The 13,451-nt window shown below is 35.9% G+C and overlaps 1 protein-coding gene across 1 annotated transcript in view; it reads left to right on the top strand.

Moving 5' to 3' along the window:
* Positions 1–13,451, top strand: part of fam81b (family with sequence similarity 81 member B) — a 30,220-nt gene that overhangs the window by 11,841 nt on the left and 4,928 nt on the right. Inside the window, exons 2-4 of the mRNA XM_089130119.1 lie at positions 6,380–6,498; positions 8,275–8,404; positions 10,674–10,780. Of these exons, the coding sequence (XP_088986245.1) occupies positions 6,380–6,498; positions 8,275–8,404; positions 10,674–10,780 (356 nt within the window). The remainder of the gene's footprint in view (positions 1–6,379; positions 6,499–8,274; positions 8,405–10,673; positions 10,781–13,451) is intronic.

The following is a 13,451-nucleotide window of genomic DNA, read 5'->3' as shown; positions in this document are numbered from 1 at the left end:
GGAATCAAACTAAATTGTAACTTCATAAAATTATTTATTTTTCACTTCTGCCAACAGTGTGTTTGAAATGTTTTAAATTTTCAACATTGAGTCCATAAAACAAATAACAGCTTAACATCCTACAGACTCTCTGAACACCTTCCTCTCTCTCAAACACAGTTTACAAACAATATTAAACTTTGTTACATTTCTCCTCTCTCTCTCTCTCTCTCTCTCTCTCTCTCTCTCTCTCTCTCTCACACACACACACAGTGGCGGTTCTAGACCATTTCAACTGGGGGGGCCAAGCTGGGGCCAGTTGTACTGTTAGAGGGGCCAGTTACATTTAGACCTTATCATTTTCTGCACTGCACTGAATGCATAAATAAGCAAAATACCATGTTTATAATTATCCAACAATTTGCATTTGCATTATATTTTTACATTTGCATTACATATATCAGTCTGTATTTGAATTTCCATTTTATTTTTTTACATTGAATATACAGTATGTATATATATATATATATATATATATATATATAATTTTTACAAATTAATCTACGATTTTTGTGGGTTTTTTTTTTTTTTTTTTGCAAAAAGATCAGCAAATTATCCTCTAAACTGGCCTTTTTAGGGGGCTTTCCTCTCAGGGTGAATGAGCTTTTTTATAATTGTTTTTTTCCTGACATCTTTGAAAGACAGAAGCAATAATTAATGCATCCTTGGCCAGGATATAATTATAAAATATGACATGATTTTAAAAGTGACCTATAATATCGACTATGCAATACACTTTAATTTATCTAGTGCTAATAAAATTATTAAGCCTATTTGGAGAGAGAGATGTTTATAATGTGACAATATGTCAGTCATCGTGATTCGTGTAATAAGATGACTAGGCCTAGACTACTTGTTCTGAGCAGGTGTTGTCAGTGAACAGGCTGTAAAACTGTTGTCTAAGTTAAAGACTGATACTAATTAAATGGGAAACGAATCGATTACCTAACGTAACCTCGGTTCTCTCTAGATGAGGGAACGAGCATTGCGTAAGCTAGCTTACGCTACGGGAAAGATTCATCTTACATCAGTCAAGTTGTCATAGTTTTTGTCAAACAAGTTGTGAATTTGTTGTAACATTAAAACAGGAGATCATGACTTACTCCGTGCTCCAAGTGATGTTCGGAGCTCCAGTGATTAGTTTCATCTGTGGGACGGGTGAAGAAACTTTCGGAAGATGTTGTAACAGAATCATATGAACAATTCCAGGATATGCTTTTTTTCATTGGTTGTTGCGTTAAATTTTACCCAGATACAATAGTGCCCTTTTCTGATTGGCTATTAAGTAGCACTTCTCTTTTTTTGATTGGCTGATGCGTAGCAGGGTCGACTGCTGAACTCCAGGCGAGACGCGCTTGATTCTCACGTGAGAGCGGCGCGGCCAGAGAAATTGCGTATATTAAATATATTATTAAGTTTTTCCGCATGAGAAATACAATGTGTGACGGGAGTGTGAGACAAAAGACTGAAACGAGTGACTGTCATGCTCAATGCGTGACACACTATAAAAAAAATATTTCACACTGACTCCACATTTAGGGGGGCCACAAGGGGGTCCAAGCTTGTTGTCGCAGGGGCACTGGCCCCCCCAGGCCCCCGCCTAGAACCGCCACTGCTCACACACACACACTTTCTCTCTCTCTCAAGAAGCAAAAACATGACTGCTAAAGGTTGTATCAGCGATGGCGGGGTAACATCACTTAACATCACGAGTGATATTCCCTTAGGCCACGCCCCCTTGTCTCCCCAAAGTATTATAAGCAATCATGCGCATCCCGTGTGCAGAACGATGCACTTGAAGCAACACCAAGTCACAGCACGCAACGCTTCACATTGAAAAGAACATAGCGAAGGGATGGTATCTATAATCTATGCTTAGTAGGGCTGCACGATTTGGGAAAATGTCATATTGCCATTATTGAGCCAATATTGCAATTGCGATTTGCGACTCCGATATAATAAAATGGTTTCATGAGTCCAACTTGCTTGGTTCTAAAGTAAAATGCACACACAGATTAATGTTTATTTCTCAACTCAAACTAAAAACAACAACAACAATAAATGATTGATAACACCTATAATGATCAATAAACCATCAACCAAACCAACATTACAGTGATTCCATCAATTGAAAGCCATCAACTTTTTAAAAAATTATTAGGCTTAAAAAAAATATATAACAGCTTTTAAATTAAGTGAACTTCAAACAATCCCCACATAAACCCATAATAAAAAACATATTTACCTGTGCCCTTCCTGTCTTAACAGGTACAGAAATTGAATAAAGTTATCAAACAGTCTGCGCTGCCTGAATCATAAATTATATATATAATAATCCTTATTAAAGCTACAAAAGTTCTTTACTCAAGATCAGTGAGTAATTTTCTAATTTCCCTTTGTTCTTTTAACTTTACTGAAAGAACGCTTTATTCGCTGCTGGCCCTTTAAGAGCACCCGTTGCCGAGACGCGGATCTCACACGCGCCTCATAGCACAACTCACAACTCTCACATTTTGGCATAATTGTGTGTGCTATTGTTCGTTCAAGCTCGAAAGAGAACTGTTTATTCTGGGCTGGCACACGGTCAGTGCATGCGCATTATGCGAGTCTCATCTATTCTAATCTAGGGCACTCACAGGCAGCTTTTCACTTCTTGTCGTGCAAAATGCGAAAAGGCATTTGAACCAATAAGAGGGGGATCTTGTAACACTAGTCAAAGGATGACAAAAAAGAAGAGATGCTGCGCTAATAGCCCTACTTTGTTTATTTCATTTAAAATCGCGGCATTTTGCGTTATATAATTGCATAGGTTTGAGATCGCTATTACGACTGCGATATAATTAATCGTGCAGCACTAATGCTTAGTGTATTCTAAAGGGCAATAAACTCCACTCCAGCAAGATAGTCATTTTATGCAAATCATAGACCTTTATGCCTTATCTACAAAGAAAGTATAATATTGGGAACATTGATCTTGAAGAGAGTGTCGTCGTGTTACTGTCGCAACCGAACGCGACGCGCTAATGCTGATGCATGGAGAATGACTGAGGCGAGATGACTTTCCGTTAACTTTAACTTAGAGACTAAAATATTAATTTTACCACACATTAAGCTATTGAATGACTTTAGAAGTCTTGGAATATAGTGTGAAAACTTGATTGTGCTTTACAGTTTTTTATGCCTTTAGTGGGGCTTAACAAAATAACACAATATGCAGAATGTCGGACGTCACTTATAGGCTAAACTGTTTTTATAGATAAAACTATTTACATTCGGCAGTCATGAAAACAAATCTCAGATAACGGTTGACTAGGTAACAATGTGTAATTTTGCGCCGGAGTTCTCCTTTAACTTACATTAGCTAGCTAACTACGAACGAGCTAACCAGATAACATTAACAAATTGACAAGCACTTACTGGGCAGAATATGGCTCTTCAAATGACGGACGAAATTGGAGGTTGTCATCTGACTGTCGATCTTAACGTTGCATGTCTTGCAAAGCGCTGTTCTTTTGCCATCTTGTTGTAAGAAATTCTTGAATCCAAAAGCGACGACGACCCTCGTTATCCCTCCGGCTGACATGTTGATGTGATCTGATGTAAGTGGGCGTGGTGTGCGCGTAAGGTATGAGAAGGCATGACTGATGATCTCTGATCCAGTCATGACAGCGCTATTCTCAGCCTGCGCTCCAGCTGGATCAACTTTATTTTTTTTTACATAATTTATATATTTTATATTCAAACTGAAAACATGATGTGATTAACACTCAAGTCATATTATTACATGCAAGTGTGTTTGATTTATGGACCAAATTTTCAGATCAAGTTTATGGACCAAGTTAATTTAATTAATAAACTAATTATATAAAACTATTAATGCACTACAATTAAACTGGTTATATGCCTTTACTTATAAAAAAATAAAAAACTTATTTAAAAAAATACCAGGCTTAAGGCATTTATTTTTTATGCAGGCCATACACACAGGAGTGAAATGGTTAATACCCCTCCCCCTACAAACACACACACATACACAGACAGGCAAAGACAGCAGGCTCAGATTGAGCAAGACCAAGTTATAATATTTGTATAATTTAATTTAGAAACAAATGATGTATAATTACATTTTTAGAAGATATGAGGCTTTTAGTGTTTACTTTTTTGACATTACTTTAATCTTTTGCCATAGTTGCACATGTCTATTGGCTAATAAATGTGATGTATCTGTTGAGTTTCAAGCAATTTCAAGCAAGCTAAGAGTCCCAAAAGCATCAAAAAATAATGTTAAAGTTTGTTTCGTTGCCACGGCATTTTGAAAGTGACACACTTCCTGCTGCCAGTTGGTGGCGCTATAACTTTGACTCACAATAGTCACATCCATGTGATCGGTCTCTTACAGCGAAAACACTGCTGAAGTTTCATCAAGATCAGTTAATGTATGCTGAAGTTATAACACACATCCTGTTCCATGTTTCTCGCCATAATTTCGTTTCCTCGCCACGGCCAAACCGTTCGAGATATCAAAAATCCCGTGGCACTTTTTCATCCTTAATGTCTTGACTTCACGCTGATCGAGTTTCGTCGAATTTGGTTCAGTGCTCTAGGAGCAATAATTTAAATTACATTGCATGTGTTTTAAACACAACCCTAAATAGCCAACTTCCTGTTGGGCTGGGGTAAAAAGTAAGAGTGTGAAGTATATATGAAACGATGAGATCTATATGTGTACCAAGTTTCATATTATTACATGCAAGTGTGTTTAATTTATGGACCAAATTTTCAGACCAAGTTTATTGACCAAGTTAATCTGATTAATAAACTAATTATATAAAACTATTGTCAATTCACTACAATTAAACTAGTTATATGCCTTTACTTATAAAAAATAAAAATAAAAACTTATTTAAAAAATACCAGGCTTGAGAAATGTATTTTCTTTATGCAGGTCATACACACAGCAGTGAAATGGTTAAGCCCCCTCCCCCTGCACACACACACACACACACAGACAGCCAGCCAGCCAGCCAGCCAGCCAAAGGCTCAGAGTGGCCATATTCAAACAAAAATATCTGAGTTTCTGTGGGTCCTAGCTAATAAGTGTCAATTAAAAAGTTGTCCGGCTCGAGGAGTACAATATACATACCAATTTTTGTAACTCTAGTTAAAACTAACCACCCCACTTTTGTCAAAAGGTGGCGCTACTGAGCCCTCACCACGCCCGTTTCTGCAACTTTGCACATGTCTACTGGCTAATAAATGTGATGTATCTGTCGAGTTTCATGCAATTTGAAGCATGCTAAGGGTCTCAAAAGCATCCTAAAAGCATCCTAAAAGAAGGGTAAAGTTTGATGCGTCGCCACGGCAACAGTTTCAAAGATATCAAGAATCCATTCACAGGTCTACATCTGCCGTATGTTTACATTATACATATGAAGTTTGAAGCAAATCGGGTAAAAATAAAAGGGTGATATCTAAGCATTTTGAAAGTGACACACTTCCTGCTGCCAGTTGGTGGCGCTATAACTTTGACTCACAATAGTCACATCCATGTGATCGTCCTCTTACAGCGAACACACTGCTGAAGTTTCATCAAGATCAGTTAATGTATGCTGAAGTTATAACACACTTCCTGTTTCACGTTTCTCGCCATGATTTCGTTTCCTCGCCACGGACAAACCGTTCGAGATATAAAAAATCCCCTCGCAAACTTTCATCCTCAATGTCTTGACTTCACGCTGACCGAGTTTCGTCGAATGTGGATCAAAGCTCTAGGAGGAGTATTTGACATTCCATTGCGAGCGTTTTACAAACAAACCTCAATAGCCAAATTCCTGTTGGGCTGGGGTAAAAAGTAAGAGCGCGAGGTATAGATGAAACGATGAGATCAACGTGTGTACCGAGTTTCATATTATTACATACAAGCGTGTTTGAGTTATGGACCAAGTGTTCGGACCCCGTTCCAGGGGGCGCTGACGAGCTGCCCTGCCACGCCCGGGTACCATCTTCAGCCCGGCTCTGATGGCCGCGGGTTCTGACCCGTGTGCAAAGTTTCAAGAGTTTTCGAGCACGTTAAGGGCCCCAAAAGTGCCCAAAAGGTAGTAAAATAATAATTATTATAATAATAATAATAATAGAGAAGAAAAATAATCGCAAGGAAAACAATAGGGCCTTCGCCCTTTCAGGGCTTGGGCCCTAACAATAGGGCCTTCGCCCTTTCAGGGCTTGGGCCCTAATGACTGAAGTCTGTCAAACTGTGGTCGCGGTGAATGATTGCTGAAATGAGCAATCACACTAACTGTTGTATGACCGCAAGGATAGAACCAATCTTCTGTCCCCCCAGGTGCTGGGAACCCAGATTATTGAGAGAGACAACCTTGCTGCAGGGACCACTTTTGCAGTGAAGAGCTTGGATCACAAGAACAGAATGGGTATCGGAGATCTCAGAGGCAGAGTTGCAAGGTCACAATTTACACCAAGTTTGCATTCATATATTTATAGAGAGAGATCCAACATTTTTAGATCACTAGTGCAAATGATTTATTTTATTGTTTTCATTTATTTTTTATAGATATATTTTTAAATTAATATGAATTTCATAATTTTATTTTCCCTTTAAGTTCTCTGAAGACTATTTCACTATTGGTGCAATTCATGATTGATTGTGATTGTGTTGCTAATGACCTTTTAACAACATGGTTGAAAATGAGATGTTAATTTGTGTAAGAGAAATGCATATTTCCAAACGTCCAGCTCAATGGTTTTATTAGACAAATGTTTTCTTGGCATTTGTGTTTTCCAAAAAAGCCTAATATTTCTATGAAATGAATGTGGAAATAGAAAGAGTGCAGAGGGTGAGTGGTGCCTTACAGGCATAGGCACAGTAGACTGAGCTTGATGAGATGAAATGAGATGTTTGCTGACTGCACGACCTATGATTCCTCTCTTACAATAAGCCATACAACCCTTCACACATTAACAGTAATGCATTCATTTGTTCATCAATGTGGAATGAAAGACATCTTAATTACTCTTGCCTGCAGTGCACAAACAAGATTTGTGGCCAATCAGATTATTTCCCCATTTGCCCGCTTCTTAGTCATTGTTGCAGTGGCAGATGCTGTCATCACTTTTAGGAGGCAAAAGATAAAATGTGAATTATTATGTCTTATTTTATATGATATTTATTTAAGGTAAAACTGCAATCTGCATAGTTCAATAATTGCAACATTATTGTATTGTATTTATGGAAATGAATGGGAAAATGTATATTACTTTCAATATTTCCTTATTAATAATTAAGTCTCCTTAGTTTTAAAACCTCAAATTTCAGTCTACAATATATACACTACCGGTCAAAAGTTTTAGATCAGTAAGATTTTTTATGTTTTTAAATGAAGTCTCTTCTGCTCACCAAGGCAAAATAAATGACAAACAGTAATATTGTGAAATATTATGACAATTTAAAATGACTGTTTTCTATTTTAATATATTTTAAACTGTAATTTGAAAGCTGAATTTTCAACATCATTACTGTTGCTGATTACACATCAGTTTTCAGTGTCACATAATCCTTCAGAAATCATTCTAATATGCTGATTTTATGCTCAAAAAACATAAATTAATATTTTCATGTTAAAAACAGTTGTGTACCATTTTTTCCCCAAAATTCTATGATGAACAGAAAGTTCAAAAGAACAGCATTTATTTAAAAAATAATCTTTTCTAACATTATAAATGTCTTTACTGTAACTTTTGACCAATGTTCTTCAGATATAACTCATCAACCTTTTTATTAGGTACGCCTGCTCATTTGCTTGTTAACGCAAATATCTAATCAGCCAATCACATGGCAATTTAGGCGTGGCATTTGCTTTGCTTAGCTGACTTGCTTAGCAAACTTGTTGCCTCGCCTTTAGATGATGACTTTGTTTACACATGAAAATACCTTATAAAACTGATTTTGGATAGACAGTTCTTTGGGCGAAAATGCCTTGTTAATGACAGAGGTCAGAAGCTAGAATGGTTCAAGCTGACAGAAAGGCAATAGTTACTCAAATGTTTCCAGTACCTTGTAGAATCTAAGCAATATAGAATAAAGGCAGTTCTGAAGGCAAAAGTAAGTCCAACCCTGTATAACAGGTGTACCTATTGAAGTGGCTGGTGAGGGTCTCAGTAAAACCAACCCTCAGGAACAGATGAAAAACTTATTGTTGTCTGAATTTCCTTTTGCCTTAGATGTGATGCTAGCATTGCTAAACTGTCATCTGATGTTGTGACTGGAGGGCGGGACATTCTGAAACTCCAACAGGAAGTGAGTGAGTTACGCTCTGTGCTGGAGCTGAAGCTGAGAGACATGGAGCTCAAGGTGAGACTTTAATGACAAGGCCATTAGAGAGCATGTGATAGCTTAGATTGAATTACCAAAATGTATTCACTCAAAGGTATTCCTTTTAACATATACATTGTGCAAAACACATGCATTTTTAAAGGGGTAGTTCACCCAAAAATGAAAATTAAGTCATTAATTACTCACCGAACTGAACTGAAGTTGAGTTGAAGAAGATCGCAATTCTCGCGCATGCGTCGTGGAGATCTCTCGAACTCTCGTCTCAGGCCAAGAAGGAAGAAAAGGAATAGTCGAACAAAGCCGTTATTTTTGTTTTATTTCTACACAAAAAGTATTCTTGTTGCTTGATAAATTTATAGTTGAGCCACTGTAGTCACATGGAATATTTAAACATTTTATTCAATGACTTTCTGGGCCGTCAAGTTTCGCTTCCCTTAGGCAGCCTATGTAGCAGTGATCCAGCTCTCAAATTTAATCAAAATTATCTTCATTTGTGTTCCGAAGATGAACAAAGGTCTTACGGGGTTGGTACAGCATCGGGGTGAGTAAATAATGACTTAATTTTCATTTTTGGGTGAAATAACCCTTTAATTCTCCTTCAATGATACCATGGTACTACATAGTACTGTTTCACCATGACAAATATTTTAAAAAAATATATGGTAATACCATCATATCAAACATTCTCAGATCTTTGGCCAGCCTTCTAACAAGGTTCTCCCAATGTTGTGAACTTCTTCAAGTTAATAGAACTAATAGAATGTTAATGTTTCAGTTCAGTTTTCTGGTCTTGAATGTTTTTTTGTTGTTTTTTTAATCTTACTACTAGTTTCAGAATGTTCAGAAAACCATAATTTTTGCAAATTGATAAAAATGGAATGTTCCCTTAACCTTGACAAAACAACAACAAACAATTTTTTTAAAAAAATATGTTTTGACATTCAGAAATAACATTAGCATAACATTAGCATATTCTTAGAACATATTTTTGTCAGCTGGGACGGTTCTTATATTTGGTGTGTCTACATTTGTTTTCCTCAACTGGTATAAATAAATGTTGTGACCAAGCCAGTATGTGCATTAGTTGTGAAATTGATTCAGCTTTGGCCCACACCTCTCTTACACTGGGGGAAATGCAGCGTTGTCATCCATATAAATTGTGCCTGCATGGTGACTGTGTGATAACCGTAAATCTCAGTGATTGCAGTGCATTAGCTCTGGGTAGTGGTCACCATAAAGGTAATTGAAAATAAGGGGACGAGGACAGCCATGTAAAATACCAACCCGGTCTCACCCCAAGACGTCATATAACTGACGTTTTGGGACGTCTTTTGACCATACGTCAATATTCGCCTTTTTAGGGCCCCCTTAAACGTCGGTAGATGAGGTTATGGGATCCTAACTCTACCCCATACCTAAACCTAACCCTAAACCTAACCCGTCACCTAACTGACGTTAAAGGTAAAGCGTCAGTTGTATGACGGCCCGGGATCGCCATCTACCGACGTTTAAGGGGGCCCTAAAAAGGCTGATATTGACGTATGGTCAAAATACGTCCCAAAACGTCAGTTATATGACTTTTTGGGATGAGACTGTGTTAAAAATACACACCAGCTTGCTATATGTGCTGATGTCAAACGTGCCAATACACATTCTTTGTTAACCAACTTACATTTGTTTGAAAAAAAAGTATATATATATTAGGGCTGTGCAAAAGTTAATTGCGATTAATCGCATCCACAATAAAAGTCTGTTTTACATAATATATTTGAGTGTGCTGTATATAATTATTTTGTATATATAAATACCTATGCATGCATGTATATATTTAAGAATTATTTGCGCTTAAATTCTGTATATATATATAAATACATAATCTATATTATATAAATATAAATATTTTATATAGGAATAACATATTTTCTTAAACATATACATGCATGTGTGTGTATTTATATATACAAAATAATTATATACAGCACACACAAATATACTATGTAAACACAGACTTTTATTTTGGATGCGATTAATCGCAATTAACTTTTGCACAGCCCTAATATATATATATATATATATATATATATACATACACACACACACACACACACACACACATTTTTTTTTTTGATAGCTGGTTTAGGAATGCTACATTTGGGGATAATCTGCCCAATGTTATTGATTCAGCTCAGTTTGAGTGGTCTAGTTTGGACCATTAGAAGGACAATGACAACTATGTTAAGTGAGTGTGATGAGAAGTACGGTTTATAATGTTTTTGTCATTTGCTAGCTGTCTCGTGATGTAGGAAAACTACAGATGTCGATGTCAGAGAAGTTCATCTCTCAGAAAAATGCCATTGGAGATTTACAGAAGGAGATACAACAACTGGATGTAAAGTAAGAGCAACTATAATCACTTCTCAATACTCAGTTGAGTTTATTTTAAGAGTTCCTGAATAAATATAAATGATATATTTATATATAAATGATACTATATATAACAATATTGCCTAATTATTAAATAGCTACAATAAAATATTGAAAGGATATATATATATATATATATATATATATATATATATATATATATATATAATTATGCTTTTTGTCTTTACACGAGTCATTGAATCATTCACTCAACCATTGTCAGTATAATGTCAAACTCTATTGACAATGAATGCACAGCATAATACAAAATTCTAATTATTTACAGCAAAACAAGATAGCATTGTTTTGTGTGTGTGTGTGTGTGTGTGTGTGTGTGTGTGTGTGTGTGTGTGTGTGTGTGTGTGTGTTCAGTGTTTGGCGATTTGAATTGGCGGAATGTCTGGATGAAAGTAGAAAACTCTATTTCAAACTAAAATAATATACCTTTTTAAATGGCAAGATATGACATGTTATTTAAAAACAACAACAAAACAGACTGTAAAGATATACTTCCATGTGAATGTTTTTTTATGAAGGAAAAATAAATAAATAAAAGTAGAAATGTGGAAATATATAAATAAATAAATGTAGAAATATATATGAAGAGTTCAGATGCAAAAGCCTCTAAATGCCATTTGAAATTTTCTTCTTTAATGATGATTTTTATCAAACTTGTATATTTAAGTTCAGTAATTTCACTTAAACAACAATTAATAGGTAATTATCATTGCCATTTAAGTGAAATTACTGAGCTTAAATATACAAGCTTGATAAAAATGATCATTCTAGAAGAAAATTTCAAATGGCATTTAGAGGCTTTTGCATCTGAACTCTTCATATATATATATATATATATATATATATATATATGCATAAATGTATAAATACATAAATAAATACGTGTAAAAATACAGAAATAGCCATTTATATTACTAAAATGTATTTATTTTCACTATATTTCTTCATTTATTAATACTTTTATTTATTTATTTTTCCTTTTGTCATTTTTAGTCCTTTTTTGTATTCTGTGATAAAAGATTCAATCAAATAAAATAAAAAAAATAAAAAAGAGAAGAGAATAAGGCCAAACAAAATCGATTCTTGCATGTCTCTTACCCGAATGTGGTATGCCAAGTTGGAATGTGCTAAAGCATGAATTTTAATTTATTTGTTTTTTGCTTGGCAGAAATGTTTTCAGTGTGGTTTGGGCTGCTGGAGTGCAAAGATTTAATTGATTAAAGAAGCAAGTAATCAGACCTGTTGCAGAAATCCATTTGATTTTAGGCCCCTTGTTTCCTTTAATAAAATGTTGCATGTGAAGGGCACTCATGAAGGTATTGACAGCCCTGACATTAGTTATTGCAATGCTTTACCACCGGCCCACTTTATCGAATCCGCTGTCAGGTGGATTTGTTCTATTGAGACTGATGGAAATAGGGAACTAGTAATGTCCCAGTGACTCACCAGATACGCCTCCAAATAGTGCCAATGCTGTGTGCGGCCGCATGAGCATCCTGGCATGTGCAAGGTGATGCTCTCCATTTCTTTGACAATTTTTTGCTCCAGTCTGCAGTGTGGAGGACAGATGGCAGCTGAAATGGAGCCTTGCCCATGATGCCCATGGTGTGACAGAATCAAAGCAATTGGCTGCCTATGCCTGGGCTGTTATGTAATAGTGATGAGTCAAGACAGCTTACAGTGACTCATGAAGAGAAGCATATGGGCCAAAGAAAAATAAACACTATGAGAAAGACGGGAGCTATAGCACGAGCCCAAATGTGATGTCTATTAGACACAATGACACAAATACCTTTTAGAAGATATGACATGCTATTTAAAAACAAAAACATCCACCACAACATATCTGTAGGCTATTTCAAATGTATAGGCCATTTAAAGGCCCAGCATTAGCTAAGTACACTGTAAAAAAATATTGTTGGTTTAACTTAAAAAATTTAAGTAACCTGGTTGCCTTAAAATTTTTAGTTGATTGAACTGGAAAAAATGAGTTAATAGAATGAAGGAGATTGATTTAATCATCAGAAACTCAAAATAATAAGTTATCTGAACTAAATAAATTATTAAAGTTGATTTGACAAAAGAAAAAATGTTGTGATAACAAATCTTAGTAACCAAACTCCATCGCACACCTGCAGGTGCGTCGGATTATAAAACCAGACTAGCTAGTCGTAGCAGATAAGAAACTCCCGCACACTATCGTTACTTGCAATTTAAAATTAATGTTTATTCACACACAACGTTTCGGTCACACGATCGAAAGATTTGATGATAACAAATCATGAAAATATTTTTTTACAGTGCACAAACTATTGTTTTGGATTAGACTAATTGCAATCAATGATACAAAACACAGATGCAAAGTTTGAGTCTTGAATCCACTCCAAAATTAGTTATTCTGCACTGTTTCTGAATTCTCCAAAACGCCTGGGCTGTGTCTGAAAATCGCCATCTAGACACTAATTGAGGGTCATTATGGAGTGCACTCAGTCTCATTCAATCAATGCACCATAATAAAAGGTGTACAACAGGGTGCTTCCCATTTCTTATTTGTGCATCCTCATTTCCTTTCCTCGCACCTCAGCTTCGTCCCCAGGATGTGGGGGAAGGCTGCAATTAAAGA

This window comes from Pimephales promelas, chromosome 4, assembly GCF_988280905.1.
Source record: "Pimephales promelas chromosome 4, fPimPro1.hap1.1, whole genome shotgun sequence".
Taxonomy (NCBI): Eukaryota; Metazoa; Chordata; class Actinopteri; order Cypriniformes; family Leuciscidae; genus Pimephales; species Pimephales promelas.
Note: the sequence above shows the minus strand (reverse complement) of the source record. Positions and strands in the feature narration are given on the sequence as shown.